The 19,063-nt window shown below is 37.7% G+C and overlaps 1 protein-coding gene across 12 annotated transcripts in view; it reads right to left on the bottom strand.

The window, feature by feature from the left end:
* Positions 1-19,063, bottom strand: part of LOC105277673 (phosphatidylinositol-binding clathrin assembly protein LAP) — a 30,744-nt gene that overhangs the window by 7,524 nt on the left and 4,157 nt on the right. For 2 of the 12 annotated variants that reach the window (XM_026971298.1, XM_026971291.1), the window contains exons 2-16: positions 9,860-10,002; positions 9,711-9,786; positions 8,646-8,660; positions 8,098-8,200; positions 7,794-8,002; positions 7,566-7,672; positions 7,438-7,479; positions 6,830-6,924; positions 5,075-5,246; positions 4,779-4,892; positions 4,562-4,706; positions 4,337-4,426; positions 2,974-3,765; positions 1,994-2,114; positions 1,635-1,740 (exon numbers count right to left, since the gene is read on the bottom strand). In XM_026971298.1, coding sequence (XP_026827099.1) covers positions 1,635-1,740; positions 1,994-2,114; positions 2,974-3,765; positions 4,337-4,426; positions 4,562-4,706; positions 4,779-4,892; positions 5,075-5,246; positions 6,830-6,924; positions 7,438-7,479; positions 7,566-7,672; positions 7,794-8,002; positions 8,098-8,200; positions 8,646-8,660; positions 9,711-9,786; positions 9,860-10,002 — 2,330 coding nt within the window. The remainder of the gene's footprint in view (positions 1-1,634; positions 1,741-1,993; positions 2,115-2,973; positions 3,766-4,336; positions 4,427-4,561; positions 4,707-4,778; positions 4,893-5,074; positions 5,247-6,829; positions 6,925-7,437; positions 7,480-7,565; positions 7,673-7,793; positions 8,003-8,097; positions 8,201-8,645; positions 8,661-9,710; positions 9,787-9,859; positions 10,003-19,063) is intronic. The other 10 variants (XM_026971293.1, XM_026971297.1, XM_026971292.1 and 7 more) reach the window with 10 other exon arrangements.

Here is a 19,063-nt window from a genome sequence, read left to right on the forward strand (position 1 = left end):
TTGCACACATTTCAACGTGTCTATATAGATATATTAGGGGTGTAATTTAGTTTTGAGGGTTTTTTTTGCTCAAAAACGCATGTATTTAAATATGATAATGAATGAATACCTTAATCCAAATATTTTCCTTCGTTTTCTATAACTTTTTCCCATATTTCTGGCAAGAGATGGATTCCACCACGATAAAATGACTTCTTTTGAGTTGATCCATTCGTCGACGAATTTTCGCACTTCTTCGAAATTATGAAAGTGCGTATCCTCTAAAGCGTGTTGCATCGACCGGAGCAAATAATAATCGCATGGAGCAATGTCCGGAGAATACGCGGGGTGCGGTAAGACTTCCCATTCGAGCTCTAATAGTGTTTCTTTCACTGATAACGCAACGTCAGGTCGAGCGTTGTCACGAAGAAGAATCACTTTCCGTCGTTTACTCGCAATTGCTGGTCGTTTTTGGTCCAATGCTTGCTTCAACTTGTACAATTGGTGTCGATAACGATCAGCCGTGGCAGTCTCGTGCGGATTTAACAGCTCATAGTACACTATCCCACCAAATACAGAGCATTACTTTTGAACCGTGAATATTGCGTCTCGGAGTGGATGTTGATGGTTCGCCTGGATCCACCCATGATTTTCTGCGTTTCGGATTATCAAAATAGATCCACTTTTCATCCCCAGTAACAATCCGAGACAAAAGACTCTTCTTTTTTTGCCTGGCGATCAACGAAATGGTTCGCAATGGCACTTTCCGATAATTCATGTCGAACCCATTTCCCTTCTTTCTGAATTTTTCCCACTTCATGTAAATGTTTCGTAACTGTTGTACGATCAACATTTAATGCTCTGGCAAGTTCTGAAGTGGATTGTGTTGGATTTTCGTGCAATAATGCTTGGAAATCTGCATTTTCAAGCTTTCTTGGTTGTCCCGAGCGTTCTTTGTCCTTCACATCAGTATCACGACTTTTAAAGCGTCTAACCCAATATTCACACGTCTTAATTGATGGGGCAGAATCACCATAAGTTTCCATAAGAATTCTATAACCCTCAGCCGCAGTTTTCTTTTGATTAAAAAACAAAAGCAACACATGTCGAAAATGCTCTTTCGGAAGTTCCATTTTTATGATGATATAAACACGAATGTTATTGCATCTATTGCTACAATGCTACTAAATGTCATGGATAATGTCAAGACTGTAAGAAAGAACAGTTATCGGAAACAGCTATTGGAACAAACTGACACTACAGCCATCTGTTGCAAAACCCTCAAAACTAAATCACACTCCTAATATATAGTCAGAGCTGAAAGTTTATGGAGATTACACGTGTCGCTAAACACGAGCTAATTTATCCATTCGCGTAACGGAGAATTTCTACGAAGATGCGAAGAGTGGAAACAATACCGTATTAGGTTACAAACAGTCAATCATCTACGGAACTACGAAATGCACGAAGTCTAAGTGTCATGGTGCAAGGATAATCGGGAATATTATCAAACATAACAAGACATAACTGTTCCTCGGGATGCGTGGAGTCATGTGTGCGTGTGTACGTGTAGGTTTCGTGTACTGACACACAGTGGAAGCGTGCTGAAGATGCTTCACGACAGCAAAACTAAAGGAGGAAACGTGAAGGCTCACCATGGGTCGATATCCAGCGCCAGTGGTAGCTGCCATTGGCTGCGGTGACCATCCACCGGCCGGGCCCGTTTTCGCGGCGTTTTTCGGTGAGTTCCATTGCATTCCTCTGCAAAACAAAATATTCATTGCAAATTGCATAAATCTAGTTCCGACATACCAAACACTTTTCGTGATTATGAATTATTTATAAATTTATTATTGTCACATATTTACATATTTCTATAATTTTATTTATATAAATATCTTCCTTTGGGCATATTTACGAATTCCTGAATAAATTCCACAGTTTGCGTATTCCTTGTACATAAAAGTATGCATAAAAGTCACTCATAGATAAAAATACGTGACCGTACACTTACTTGACTTGTTGCTGAGCGCTTTTATTGATGGTCAAGTTCTGTGCGAGGCTAGCAAGGCTGCTGTCCAGATCTCCGGTCAGTACCTTGCCGGTATTAGCTGCGCTGACCGGTTGTCCCGCGGCTAAAATAACATGAATTTCAGATATATTTGTACAGACATATCAATACCGCATTTAAATCCTACAAATTATCTACGTTAAACAACGCCTTGAATAGTTAAAGCAAACAGTGATACTTATGTAGATTTACAGAATTAAAAATAATTTTTGAAATAACATATTCTCTAAAAGGTGAAAATAATACTAAAGAAACTTGTAAATTTAAGAAAAAGTTTTAATCGTCATCGAAAAATGTCTAACAAACAGCATGCAGAACATTTATCTAAACATAGTAGCGCAAGCTCGTGCGTTTGCACATTGCACACTAACGAACAATAGTATACAGATCATAAGTTAACTGAAAGAGAAACAATAATCAGAGGTTATCCTATGTTCCGTGAATGATTAAGGAGAATTATGTAATCGTTTATCTTTCTCCAATGATTTTTACGATCTCTGCGGTTATAAATAGCATAGGCACGCTTATCTACTCATGCAAAACTGCTACAAATACATCACGATTATCTTACATCCTCACGTGCTTAAATGTAAACGTTGTAAGCATCTTATCTCTTGGAATGATTATTAGACGAATATTGTATATATAACATCGAGCAATATACGTGAAGCGTGAAAGGTGCGAAAAAAAATCTCAGATCATACGAAAGTGGATAAGACGTTTGATCTGAAAGATATCTAATAAACGTCCTAATTTTCCAGATATCCTTCAATGTTTAGTTTCTAAAACGTCTCTCGCACAATACATAATATTATAAACAAAAGATAAAAAAAGAAAAATGAGAAAAATATGGATTCGGTAGGAAACAGCGAGTACGACTCTCATGCAGTTGTTAGCGTGGTTAGTCTAAGCATTCCCGTCACCTGACATCGGCTGCTTTGCCGGCGAGCCGTACCCCACGGGGACTTGGGCTTGGGTAGGGATACCGTAGCCGACAATCGGTGCGCCGGTCATCATGGGTTGTCCGGCTGCATCGTTCACACCGAACATACCTCCCGCCGCCGCCGGCGGCATTTGTTGCTGCTGCAACGGCTGTTGTTGGGCGGCGGCAGCCGCGGCTTGTTGCTGCTGGACCATCGGTGCCGGGCGCGACGGAGACCCGCCCAGTGCCATGCGGATACTGTCGTTGAGATCATCAAAAGCGCTCTTGTTGGCCGAGGAGGCACCCGCTGCCGCCGCTGATACTGTCGCCGATGCCGCCGCTGGCCTACCATGTGCTGCTCCGCCGCCGACGCCGACGGTCGGAGACATCGCACGCGGTGCGGCACCGTTCGCGGCGGCAGCGACGGCGGTCGCGGGTGGCGGTGGTCTAGGTGGCGGCGTGGCAGTGGACGATGTCTTGCCGGCGACGTTAGGCGCCACCACCTCGGCCGCCGCGGCATCCCCGTCGCCGCCGTTCTTCAGCATCCCGGCAGCAGCGGAACCATCACCCCCGAAGAGATCCGCCCGACCGGCACTGAAGAGGTCTCCGCCCGGCGCGGCCGTCGCTTGCATCGACTCATTCATCGCGCCGCCGCCAACAACGTCGCCAGCATTCTGATCGAACAGCCCGAAGGCACCCGCGTTTGCTGCCGCTTGACCGCCAGCTTGACCGAGGGACGGGAAATCAGACATGAAGGGATTAGGTACGGACGCGGCCGCTCCTGGGGCGCCAGCTTGCGCAAAAAGTGATCAGGGTGCATAAGTTAGCTTTTCTTTTCCTCACTTACGCGTTTACCGAACGGGATAATGTACGATCTTGCAATTACTATACTATAACCCGTTAAGATGTTAGTTAGAGAGAAGAAAGAAACGTTCCGATGCAATGTTAACGCATTATTAATAATATTCAATCGCATTCTTTCATTCTGCCGCGCATTAACGTTGCATTCTGAATGCACTCGAAAGATGTATCAAATAATCAGCGTTCTGCGATTGCAGGACCGCTGTTTACTCGATACATCCTCGTCCACAGCGTTAAACAGCACGTGTGATTGCTCAGGCGTTTCTAAGTATATCTAAAATATAAGATGAAGTATGATGCAAAAGTATTATAAAAATGGCCGCAAATGTTCTACGACAGAAAAAGAGAGATATACAATGAAGACGATGAAAACGAAGGAAAACGAAAGTGCACAGAGCCTCAATCTTATAAATGCGCCAATATATATATATATATCTATATATATATATATATATATATATATATAATCTTTGCTTATATCTAATCCACGATAAAGCACTTACAAGATTGTTGATCTTGATTTCCGAATACGGAGGAAAAGCTGTTATCTGTAACAAAGTTATTATTTGCTGACGGCGCAGCTGGCGCGAAACCTAAAAAAAAAGGGAAAGAAATAGAAAAAAAAATGGAAGAAAATGAGAACCAAAAAGAAAATATCATAATCAAGCGCGGTGACGGAGGAAGCAGCGATGATCGACGGGTATAATGGCCTAAGTTCTCGTGCTCACCAGTACCGTTGGTCATCCACATGTTATTCTGCATTTGAGCGGCGGGTTGCGCACCGGTCGCCGGTTGCGGCGCCCCGAACATATTTGCGAATGGATTACCGGCCAATTGCAGTAAATCGTCCGACGCTTTTTGCGGCGGCAGTTGCTGCAATAACAATCATTTATTTTATTCCGATCACAAACATCGAACCGGCAGTTAAATAAGGAGCGAACGTACCTGCTGATTTTCGGACGCTGCGGCGCCGAACAAATCCACGATCGGTTGATTAGCATTATTGGTTGGCGAACTGAGGAAGGGATTTGTGCTACTTGATGGCGATTGTACTTTTGCCTGCAATGCATATGTCGAAGAATAACGTTATGTTTATTCCATACTCAAAAATTGCGACGGTAAGAACTAAGATATACAAACATCGGTCCTTAAAATATTCAAGAATTAAAAAATAAATATAAGATAAGTTAAGAAAGAATTTTCGTTGACTCAAGTACGTAAAGTGCACGAGCACTGTATACCTTGTATTGATTCATGGCAGCTTCCTCTTCCGCGAGAGCTTGCTGTCGCATTGCTTCATCGATATGGCCGTTTCCAGTTTGGTCGAGCCGCGTGTTGCTGGCTGCTGTTCCGAACGCGGTACTGGTGGAAGACAGGGCGGACACTCCCGACTTTACATTGGTTCTATTGCTGCTTTTGGGCGATGATAGGATGTCGGATGTTGTGGTGTCGATGGACGGAAAGAAAGGACGGACAAGAAGAACACGGAAGGTCCGTTTTCAGCGAGTTCGTAAAATGTGGCGAGAGAGAGGAGCGTAAAGGAAAATTGATAATTGAAAACAAAGGAGAAGAGACAAACAAAAAAACAAAAGAACAAACGGTGTAATACGTATAGATGTAACAATGCGTAGAAATGCATAGTGTGCATTATCACTCACACGCTCGTACACACTCTTTCACACTCTTTCTGTTCTTTCTTTCGCTCTGGCTATTTTCTTTTCACTTTCTTACCATATCTTCTAATGTACACATGCATTTTTATTGGCGTCCTACTTTCTGTAGTAAAAATAGCATCAACTCAATCTAAATTATATGGTATATTAACTAAACGTTCTCTCCAATTATTTGTATGTAGCAGACTACCGATAATACTGCACTTGCTACGATAACAAGCTATCTTGTACAAATAAATACATCGAAATTATGTAATTCTTTGATAGTATTACAGAACATCGTTATATCAAGATAAATCATGTAATGAAAAGTGCATCTCAATAATCTATTAGCACGACCCACAATTTATTTTATATTCGACAGAGTTTGTTATTATAGTAGCCACAACAATCAATATTATCTCATCATTTTTTTATCACACAAATTTTAAGCAATAAAATTAAAGTGTTATAATTTTTCTATAGCAGTTAACAATAATTTCTAATCGCAGTTAACAGTAATTTGTCATAGCGTGCTTAATATCCACTATAAGCTATAGAAAAACTACATAAATTATCTAGACACATTGTTCATTCATGCAATATCAGCGATAAATTGGATAGCGCAATAATTATAGTCATGAATTGTGGTAAAAATATATACACGCGCGCGCACACACGCACACATACATGTACATACATAAAAATCAAATACCAAATTTAGGAAAATATCATGAGTATCTAAAATGAGGAGAAGGATATATTTCCAATAATAACTGAAATACATGTATTCTATAAATATTAAATGTAGGAGGAAATTTTACTTTTATTTGCGAGGGATTACCATTGGACAAGTTTGGTAAATCTGACAATTATTTAAAAAGATAATCTATCGGAGTAAATGACTTTCGGAGATAACTTTAAAGATTACCCTCGTCTCTCGGGAGATTTCTTAGATACACATTTATTATTAAAAAACATGATAAATGTTAGCACTTTATGCTAGTCTAAAATAATTAATTGGAAAACTAGAATATTCAAAATGTGGACTCACACAATCCTGTGTCATATAATTCTTACATGTGCATGTGCGATAAATGTTTCCAATGTGTAAGTACTCGTTTTAAGAAGCTTATAGAGAGGTGTGTAGAAGAAAATGTTTCTGATTATCGAACATGAAAGAATGCACAATGAGACAAGAACGGTGGACTTTGGGAGAAGTATATTAAGAGGGAGAAGTATTATATATATCGATTTTGATAGCATTCAGTATTTAAAATTATCCCTATCGTTATGTGAGAAAATGACGTAAATGAATCAAAGAAATAAAGAAAATTAACATACCTTGCTGACTGCGTGGGCGTGTTCGCGGCGGAACCCTTCTTTCCTTCCAACGAGGCGAGATGTTGCTCCAACGCGTCCAACAAACTGCTCGGCGCCTAAGAAGAAGAACCGTTTGTCAGTCACTTATAAAGCATCAACTTACAATTCTCCACTGAGGTGCGAGACAAAATTATCAGCTGTGCACATTTGATCTAGAAAGTATTCTCTTATGCTAAAACGCATGCACTTGTAATTCAGGAGATTTCGTTAGCTTATCGCTTTAAATGCTTTTCAAGCAGGGATCAGGTAAGGGAGTAATCGCGCCACGTATAATCCGCTTCACAAAATCTCCTCGACATAAATAATCGCCAATATCTATGCTGTTCTATGCTATATATAAACCACACTAATTCTACCTTCGTAGATAATCAGTGATGTTATTACCTGTCAGTAATGTACAAGAGGGAAAAACAAATGGTTATTACTTTATCGATTAGCTATGGATAATCTCTTCGCTAACTCTTAACGATTCTTGAAAATTGCCGATAGATAATCAAACAGACCGTTATCGTTGACAGTATGGCAGCGACAGTAATAAGATAATGATAAATGATTCATAGCGCACTCACCTTCGTCAGATCTGGTATGTCTCCTTTATCGATGCCGACATTCTGCAAGAAAAAAAGATAGCGTTAAGGCGCGTGATTTAACTCGACTTGCGCACTGTCCTTGCGCTCAAAGCACGTGTGCAACTTACTTCCGCGACTTTCAGAAATTCTCCGACTCTGTCCATGCGTATGAGGAACTTCTTGTAGAGATCTAAAGCGTCCCGGCATTGTTTCTTGTTCATGTCGAAATATTTTTCTGGAAAATCACGCGGAAAAATCGTTCCGTTAGAGTTGCAATTACTTCCGTAGCTATTATCGATCATTGAGTACGCGCTTGATTATGTGATCGGAAAGGAGAGAATGCTGAATGGCGTTACCTAACAGATTAATAATGCCGTCGTTATAACAGGCGAATAACCGGATAAGATCTCGAAAGAGGAGCATGAAGGCCATGTTTATGACGCCATTCGTGAGGTCGTTAGCCGTGCAATCGAATTCCAGCAGTGCGTCGAGTTGCGACTGCAGTACCGGCAAAGTTTTCAGAAGTTTCTCGGCGTTCATTGTGCGTAGAGTGCCGTCTTCCTTCCTGCAACGATCACACAACGATTAATCCTTTCATTGAAAATAGAAGGATAAAAATTCTCTCTCGAAGCAGTAGGGAGCTATTTCGGATACACGTACCCCCTTTTCACTTTGCAAAAGTCGAACGCCACCGTCCTGTAAGAGAGGGCCTTCTCGTTGAGGTACTTGGCGTATCGCCTGATGAACGGCGACATGTCATATCCTGACACAAGAAAAGAAACGGCAATTACTCGCTTTTGTCCATATATCGCGTGCACAATGAAAGCACTAAATAGGCTACTAAACAGCAGCACGCAACAATGCATAAAAAGTGAAATTAGAAAGCCGGCAGTGCGCCGGTGCGATTGCATTAATTTCATAAAGTTATGTAAGCATTCGTGCCGGAGCCGATATTGAAAATTAATTTTCTGCTACAAAACATCTCATTAATATATATATAATTCTATTTTTTTAATAAAGAATTTTCGATACATATTGATTAGTACATGCATTTGTAAAAAATAAGTCCTCAACGCGTGTAATGAGTTTTTATTTTTTTAATTTCATTAAAGTCACACACATGGACACACACACAAAACTGTACAACACTGTTAACGAGCTTCGTTAAAATAAAACAAGATAAGACATGTTTTGTGATTAGAACTCACCCACGCGTATTCCTGCTTTTTGCCCAAAGAGATAGAAAGTTAGTCCAGGTTAGTAAATCGTACACAGAGATGTACCAGATACATGGAAAAGAGAAAGATTCGCCTTTTCCATATAGCGATAGCTGCACAATGCGAGGAAGTTAGCCAGACAGAAAGCTTTCAATTCGCCATTGGAAACGATAATTTCGCGTCGCGTTTTAAAGAATCCGTATTTTGTTATTCAAGTAAGTTAATTGCTGCCGTCCAGTGTTACATTCCCCGATCGGTGAATAAAATTAGGTCTCTCGTAAATACGTTCTCGGTTTACCGAATGGAACCGAAGTGTTCATAATTAGCGATTCAAATTGGGTGTTGCAATTTTCCGTGCGACGCGTGCATGTTAAATCGGCTCGCTCGAGTATTGATACATTCGAGTTACTAGTGACCGGATACCGGACTTTTGCGAATGAAAGTGCGGAAAGCCGTGCATCGTACTGCAATAAATGCGCCTCTCGCAATGTTATTAAAAATGAACGCATTAATCTTTCGCTTTCCAGATGAACAAATGGCATTTTAAAATTTCACATCACGGACTGTTATAAGATTAATTCTGTATCTTGCAGGATATCCCATAATTAATAGAAGATGGATACATGTTTGTTATAAAGTTAACACTCAATTCTCGTTAATATAAAAATATTGTACCGATGTTACATATCAGTAGTACTATAAATAATAATTATTATTTCTAATAATTATTTCTTTCCTTGAATTAAAAATTCAATTAATCATAAAATTTTCTCTAAAGATTAATTAATAATTGAAAGATGCGTGCATATGTATATTTTACGTTCGATTTAAAGCGAATTTTATTACACAATTTTTATTTGAGACTACATTACTAAGATAAAATATCGATGTTGAAAAAATTTTGAGCAATGTCAATTTCAAGAATGTCAAGATCTTTAACGAACAAAAATTCCTCCAGACTAAGTTTCTTTACATATTATCATTTTTTATTAATTCCGAAACACTTATGATATCCTGGCGAAATTCCTTTAATACGATTATTAACAAAATGATCACCTTGTACGCCGCTTTTGTCAAGGAAATTGCTAAGTTGAAACGTGCTGTTGCTGGAGGCGAGGTACTGCGTAAACCTCTGTAAATAGAAAAGTCATTTCAAAACATGTATGGACAAATCACTGGTGAAATAACAACCGAAAAGTAATTACCTCATTGCCGTAACACATCATGTGATGCACTGTGATCAGAGCTTTAAAGACCACCGTCCAATTTGTGTTCTGCGAACGCTCTATCAAGAGGTTGGCGAGCTGCGGTATGGAGACATTTGGCTCGTTGGTGCAATGGATTAAATCTGAAACGAGAGAAGAAACATTCCATTTTTAGCGAATGCGAAATTATTACGGAAATATTTGTATTTTCGACGACGAGAAAGAAGCGGTCATTACGCGAGTGCGAAACCTCGTGTTATGAGAAAACCACAATAAGGCACTGACCTCCACCTTATAAGATTACAGTGTAATTTACATACGTATGATTCACAATACTGCCGACGACAACGCTATTGTATTTGCAAGAATCTTTCGCAAACGTGTCACGTCGTTTCTCTCAATTCCGGATTTCAAATCCCAGTCTAGGTAAAAATTGATTTATATTCGTTCGTTAGTTTTACGGATACGGACGTTCGACAATTATACGTGAAAGTGCGAGGTAAAAGCGGATTAATGTTGAGCAAGTATAATAAAACATGGTTATCTAGCGTAGCTTTATTAAGTATAATTAAAAATCATCGACCTCTTTTCATCTCGATACAATGAATTCTAAGCTTAATGCGAAAGAAGAAGTATATAATTACAGACAGACTTGACTAAGACGGATGCAATTGCTAAAGTAAACCGACTGATTTTACTTGAAGACTTGAAAATGAAAGAAAGAAAATCCGGTTATGCTGTCGAATGAGTTTGATCGTTCTAAAACGCAGGTGGGACACGAACCGGACATGATGTTATTCATCTTTAATGTTTAAAAGCAATTGCCATCATAATTTTCACAGAATATTTAGATACTTGGATGAGTCAGATATTCAAATGATTCTAAGAAATTAAATGACTAAAAATTTACATTATACAATTCTCTTCATCATTCTTTTCGCTTCACGTGTTACCAGTGTACATCTATATAATATGCAATAAGCTAATAGTTTAATAATCGACGCGCGATTTGTGTAAATCAGATTATTCTGAATAATCTGATTTACACAATACAATACATGTAATTTGAATTATGCAATGTACTATAACAATTAATCTTGGAAACGCGAGTGCAACATTATCATTAACGTAACAGTTTTTCCATATCCATAATTACATCCGCGCGACTCAATACATGAAATTGTAGAACTTTGTCCTGGATTCAGAATCGTCTGTAATAGATTTAAAAATCAACGTTTTTAAATTTTAAAGCATTTACAGTTCTGCTCCCTTCGTCAACGTGCCTAAAAATGGGAATAGCTGATGCTATCGATTTCCACTGCTCGTTGGTGACTCTGACCTGCATGTACCAAGCTCAGAGCTCGCATGTGTATCGCATATCATTGCGAGAGCTATGAAGGAAATACACGCCAACGATAATGCCAATCGTGCGCGAGGACGAATCCACGAAGTGGACGATGGCGAGTGACGATCTACACGACGTCAATCGCGATTGATTGACGAAAGTAGCAACCACGTCAGGAGAGGCGATAATATCATGTAACAATCGCGTCGTTGCTCGATTCCAAACGCGACGACGCTTAGCATCGTTATTAATACGGGAGTCATATTCGCAAAATTTGGTTTACATTGTAATATGCAATGGAATGATAAGTAAATATGAATACTGAGTTACTTTTTACTTGGTGTCGAGTAAATCTTCCTCTAAGCGAAAATTCTAGTTTCACTCTTAATTGTATCTTCTTTAATAAGGAAAAATCAACTCCAAATTCAATAAGTAAACAAGTTCTCTCAATTAAACAAGTATTAAAAAATGGTACAGTAGAGAACACCTGTATAAATAAGATACATTAACAAATAGAGTGACACGTAAGAAATTTCAATACGTTTAGCACGCAATTAAATGCATAAAGTAAATATTTAAACGCATATATGTAAGTAAAAGTTTCAACGCGTGGATATTTAACGATAAGCGTTCTTATCGCCGAGTGAGTCTGCGTTGAAACAATCATGATATCTGTTCAGTGTTAATGCAAGATATACTCGTAATTTGCTAGGCATCCTTACTTCGCTCCGGGGAGAGGCCACGTCTATTTGATCATCGCGAAAAAGACGGGAATTAAATAACGTTTTACCGCGAACAGTTTCCCACGCCTTTAAAGCATCTCTCGCTCGGCCGACCGATGATCCCGCAATATCGAAGTCACGACGAGAGGGCTTCGAACGAAAGTGCAGCGCGAGCGCACGAGCGGAGGGGCACCGGATAAATGCGAATAAAGCAGTGAATCAGCAGCAAGTCTCGGATCTCCGTCCACTCCACGAACTGCAATATTTCCTTGCGGTCGTTGAGCGATAAATACATTGAACGTTATTGCAAAACAATTCTATAATTGAAAATGTGATATTTTGTAAAGTGAAAAGCATAGTAATGATTTTTATACGTTAAAATGATTACATTAATTTCTGTTTTAATTAAGAGTAGCAGACGCGAGTCAGACAAATACTTTTATCTCATACACAACTAACTTTTTAATTTGTTATATTAATTTAATTTATTATAAAATTAAATAAATAACTAACTTTATTTTTTATGTGTTTTCTGATCGAATACGTCGCTTGCGCAATATAAAAAATAATAAACTGGATAAAGGAAGTAAATATAAAGTTAATATGGGGTAAATATAATAACAGGCTAAGAGAAGAAAGTAAAATCAATATAAAGTAGAGAAGCTAAGCACGTCAAGAATCCGTCAAGCTTGCAAGTTTAAAAACTCATTTTAGCCGTAAACAAGAAATCCTGAGTCCAGGCAGCAACTGGAGAAAATTGCAATTCGTAATAAATGTAAAAGGTGCATACACGCGAATGCAATGACTACGATCTGTCTCAAGTAACGCGTTGCTCGACCTTGCGAGGCTTCCCATTCTAATTATACCCTCCCAAACACGGACAGATTTAGCGGCCAAGAAAGCATCCGCGTTGGCATTGTCAAAAAGCAGACACGTTCTTCGAACGTTCATTCAAAGTCGAGGCTGGCCAATTCATGAAAACAATGCGCGTGTCGATTTTTATCGCTTCGATGCATCGCATGTAGAACAGGTGCGTGAAACAAAAACGACAAATGCCAAACGGAAAGCCAATTGACTTTTGCGAAATGACGCATTAAGCAATAATATTAATATTAATAGAATATTAATATACTAAAGATTACTGCAAAATATTTGAATATCAAATATACTATAACTGCTAGGAACAATGTAATATCGATAATTGTTATATTTTATTTGGCATTTTTATTTTTGTGCATTAATATTGCCAATAAATATTATGATTGCGATTGCAAATGCGAATATGAAACATTTGGAAATATTTATCAATCGTGAACGAAATTTGTGTGTCGTCGACATAACGAATGTGTGTTCAGTGAGATTCAGTTCAGAGCGCAGCTGATGACACACAGAGAGCTTTTAATAAATCCTCCGATAAAGCCACGCGATTACTAATCGCTATAGAGGATGTTAAACGCAAACTGGTAAAAACATAATCACTATCTTTAAACAAGCTGAAGGGGTGTGCACCAAATGACTGACTGCATGTGTATCTCCAGACACGGACGGGGGCGTGTACGATAATGCGTTTTGGCAACACAAGCGATTACAAGTTGCAAACTGCAAAAACCAGTTTGTATTAAATAGAACATTGAGAAGTTTCTTCATCGAAAATTAAATTATGATATATAGAATATCATATATGTTATAAGATTATATCCAGATTAAAATATCTAAGATATTCAGAGCAAAATCATAATTTACTTTGGCCCAGGAAAGATTTCAAGAAAAAAGAATTTTATTTATAAATTTTAACGTCACAATATTACACGATCACAATTTAGAAAAAAAAAATATACATAAAATACAATATTTCAAAAAATAAAAAATTAAACGAGAATATTGCATTTAAAAAATAGTTTCATGTAATATTTTCTCTTTAATACATTTTTATGTACTTGACATTATCGTTTATGATTTTCGCTATTTTTTCTTGCCTCGGAAAATAATTTTACGTTGCATACGACCACGTTTATGCAAAATTGAGAACGTGATCGATTCTTCTCCATGAATCGACATGCGAATATTGCATTCTCAAGGTCGCAGACTCGTCCTCGGTATATTCAATTTCTGATTTCTTTTTTTCATTCGTCGCCTGCGTCTCAGCTTCCTACTCCTCATTCTTCGTTCCCTGTATCAATGATCTCCGGTCCGAGATCTTTCACGCGCGCAAAGTACGCATGATGCATATATAGATAGCACGCTGGTATATGTAAATTTAATCGGGCAGCATGATATATACATCTATTCCGACACGCTCAAATTCCCTCGCACTTATAATGAAACATTCTTAAATATTCGCATGCCGTAAATTGCATTGTCAAAATGTGGTAACTTTGTAAACGCGGAACTTAAAGCAATCGTGAAGTTTCATCTATCTAGTAGACTATTTACCTTGGAATTTTCAATTATAATAATAGAGAGTTTGGCTAATATATTAACTGTATTTTAATTTTATTATGTAAAATATATATTAATTTTACATCATTATATAGCTCTTTGCTAAAAAACAATTGCTGGAAAGATCTACACCAATGTAAAAAAAACTAACATAAAAGTGTATAAAAAGCTTTGATTCCAGTGTTGTCAATGACTTATTTATTACGTGAATAAAATGTCCATTTATTGAAATACATTTAAACGAAATATGTATGTTATATAGATTTGGAATTCCCTTAAAGAAATTCCCGGAATCCCAAGGTTGACTTCGGTCCGGCTTTTACAATGGTATTTCAGTTGTTCGCTGCAAAAACTCTCCGATCAAGTTTGCATAAGCATTATTCGAGTTTGCCTTCAGCAACAGGATGCACCGTCCTATCCGACTAAGAATTTGCGGATCGTGTATTCGATCGTATCAACGTCAAAGAGGACAACGATGGCGCAGATGAAAGCGACATGGGTTCTATACATACGCGATGATAACACACGAGGTATGCGTGAATAAATTCCATTTTGAAACAAGTGGAGCGAAACAAGCAAGGAGCGATCGATTGCAAATTTGATTCGACCTGTTCAGGCGATCGTAAATTGCAAAACGATGGTAGCCTCGTGTGCGTATCGTGATACAATCGATGCACCGCGAGCAATTTCTATATCCATGCGGTTAATATATCGTATCTTGTTATAGTAAAGTAACAATATTTTTCTCATCTTGTGAAGCGAGAGTTCAAAAAAATGTCTATGTTCTTATACGATTTCAGTCGAACAACTGATATTAAAAGAGAGAAATTTTATAGAAACGCAACCGCTGCTCGCGCTTTCAGAGATGCCTTTCGTAACTATGAGCGTGTATGCCGAGAAAACAATATTCATTGAATTATCTTGTGTAAAAGGCGCACTGCTGTTTCTCCGGGCGAAAAATAGAGGTGCTATCGATTGACCTCTCGTATGTGTATTGATACACGCTGTTCTACACAAAGAGGGAGAACATTGACCGTGAGATGGCTGAATAACTTCAATCCTCGCGGTCAATATCGAGTTTTTGTATACTGAGACTTTCAATTAGTTCGTTTAAAGGTCGTGAATAATGCTGAGCGCGACTTAAATTACACCTCGACGATATCTTTTAATTGGCACAATAATTAACTGTATCATTTCGCAATTACGCGTGTGCACATCGCAAATGTCCGTTCACCGATATTAAAGTGGGAGAGTTACGAGACAACGATAGACAAGAAATAAATATCAGGTGTTGACTACTAACAATTTCGAAATACTCTTTTATGTCACGCATTTATTCTTTGCACGTGTGTGTGCATTTTTGTGTTTTTTTTCTCGCTTTCAGTTCGTAAATTTTGATTATGGCGACGTCGATTAGCAGCAATCTCGGCTAATTTTCTCTCCTGGTTTATATTACAGAAAGTGTTATCTGGCGAGGAACAGTAAATTGTTAATTCGGTGTTAATTAAACGAGATTAATTTGTCGGGCTAAACAAGATTAAAGGTTCACTCTCTTGCAGAACATTAGAGCCCTACTTTTACGCGACGTCGTGTCACGTTCGCAGCTGTAACCTGCGAAAGCTGTAACACGATGCCAACGTCTCTATATCGATTGATCCCTCTGAAGCGTGACACGCTGTCCAGCGGAGAGAACGTTGACCGTGAGGGACGTGAATGACTTTTAAGATCCATTTTCGCCAATTGTTAAGTGCTCATCTACGTTCGTGACCATGACGGTACGACAGTGTCATCGATTTAACGTGCCGAGGTTGTACGGCGAAAAAAAACATCGATCTTGAGAGACACAGTCACACAGTTATTTCGGTTTTTCATTCCGGTTTTTTAAAAGCTTCTCTCGGTTCTTAAAAGCGTGCAAGAATTTTTTCTATTAGTATTTTTGAGCGTTTTATCGCTACTATCGTTTTATCAGACTCTCATGTACGCTGATAAACCGACTGCAACGGATGTGAATGAAACAAAGCTCTTTGATTTAAAATCGCGATATCCGAAGTGGATGAGTATGAAGGCCTGTACAGGAACAATCATTGTCATTGTACGAGACTGCGAAGCCAGAAGAGATGAGTGAGAGAGAGAGAGAGCTTTTCTAAGTTTAGATATAAGTTTTCTAAAGTTTAAATTATGCAAAACTTTGGGGTACAAAAAATCAGGAGATCTTCATTGAATAACATCATATTCAAATCAGAAAATAATTCTTCATAATGCTTTTAAATATGAAAGAAATAGTCTCTTAAATTTCTGACTTATACACGCAAACTAACACACGCGTGTGCATTTCACGGATGACTCACCGTAAAACTATCCACAGTGTCGAATGATTTAGCACCTGCATGCATGTGCTTCCACTTACAAGTTGCAGAATAACATTTATTGTTCTACATTCGGGTAATCTTCGCTACAACATCCAGTTATCATGTAGATATACTGGTGTATATCGTCCTTCTATCTTTGTGCCACAGAGTGACATTGACTGTTCTACATTCAAGCTGCTTTATGTTCGGTGCAAAAGACTAAGCACGAGTGAACAACACTTTTGAAACAACGTGGAAACGACGACCATCAGACGATGCGTTTTAATTACCTGACGGATACGTATCGCGGGATTTGATTGTTAGGAATCATTTTCCCGGCGTATATTACGGTATAATTGCGTCCAATTATACTGATATGCATAAAGTTTTATAAAATAAAATACATGTAAATATTCACGTGGAATATCGCGCAAAGTTTACTTGTATAAAAATCGTGTTTCATTATGTCGTTTTATGTCGCATCGTGGCTTTATCAGATAGCATTGCTGCGGTCGTAATAAATATACGCAGTGACCATAAATATTGGCTTGTATTGCTTATCATATTCCGCGGGTTTTATAATACAGGACATATTTCGGTGTGGAAAACTGATGTATCGCAAGCCAAGATTGAGATTGATTTAATTTCTATAAATTTCTTTGATATAAGCTTTATTATTGCAAACTATTGATAAACATATTATAGCGATCAGCAATTTTCTATAAATATGGAAAGTTATGTTCATTTTTTTCTACGAATAAACATGGAAGCGATTCTCGCATATTTATCGTATCGAAAATCAAACTCTATTTTTTCATAGTCCCTATTTTCAAAAGAAATATATTGCACATCCTAAACAGATTATTATTCAATAATTTTCCACACCACGTGCGGGATAAACGTTGCCGTTTCATGAGACTATTGATCGGCCGGTAGTGGCTTTGTGTGTCTGTGGCTTGGCGAATCAGTAGTACGAAGAAGTGCCTCACGAGCAGGCCAGATCTTTATTAATTCCTTGAAGCATCGGCACAAGTCACGGATCCCTGGATTACCACTTTCTTGCTATTGCACTCGCTAAATTCGTTACGCGAATCCCTGAGGATTCGTACGAATTCGTACGACCAGACAGTAATAATTCGAAAAGGTCGTAATATAAGCTAATAGCGTATGGAAAGCTCACGAGAAAAGTCCCAACGCTACGCGCTAATATCTAGGCACGATGAAAGAGACAATCGTGTCGTCGTAACTATAAATACGCTTGTGCAATCCAAAGTATAATGCATAATATACGTTATGCGATATTTCATATTTTAGTATCACATTAAAATTAATGATTGAAGCTTTGACAAGCTTTATGCAACTTTACGATGAGAATGTAGTTAATAATTTGCATATTATAAAGTTACTTAATCAATAAATAATTTCACAATCTTATTGTAATTGAATGTAAATGATTTATGTGCTTTACTGTACATTTCCATACGGTAATATAAATTGTTACTAATGTACTTTAGGATATGCAATTGATAAAAATTCATATGAAAAATTCTATGTCTTTATTTCTACGAATTATCGCAAACAGAATTTGACTAATGTAATAATTGCATAATTGGTAACGATATGTTTAAATTAATTTTAATAAAACTTAATTGTTAGTTACATATATATATATGATTATATTGCAAAGTCACATAAAATATTCACAATTATTTCTAAGGATGACAAGCAAAATCTTATATCTTCCATTCTTACATTTTCGAATTATTGAGTAAGTATTTATAGGTAACATTCCAGTCGATAAACTCTAGATATCTATCAATAACAATGAATTGACGAAAATCTGTGCTCATAAGCTGGTAGAACTCGGTAGTAAATATTATTCCATGATATAATTAGAAATAAACATGTTATATCTGAGAAGATATTAGCAAAAGGTAGTAAATAGCCAGAGAAGCGAATCGGTAATCGAATTTAATGTGAAAAATGTTGGAACGTATCTGTTTAAGTAGCGACAGATCAGAAATAGACTTTTTGGCACACCCAGCACGTCTATAAAATGTTCCATGCAACTATACGCCAGTGAGATCGATAATTAAATGGAACTTGAGATTCGTAAGGTTTCGCAACTTATCAGGTCAAAATAAAACTGACGACGATGATTCGTGAACTGTATTTATATATTTTTATTAGAAATGTATTTCACGTTTGCAAGACACATTAATAACTTATTTGAAAATTCTTTAAAAGAAGGGAAATAAATATAAGGAAGATATGACAAACTCTTAAAATATGAATTTGTGAAGGATATAGAATAAAAATATGATATAAAAGATATACACAACAGACAGAA

Source organism: Ooceraea biroi, chromosome 7 (genome assembly GCF_003672135.1).
Source record: "Ooceraea biroi isolate clonal line C1 chromosome 7, Obir_v5.4, whole genome shotgun sequence".
Lineage (NCBI taxonomy): Eukaryota > Metazoa > Arthropoda > Insecta > Hymenoptera > Formicidae > Ooceraea > Ooceraea biroi.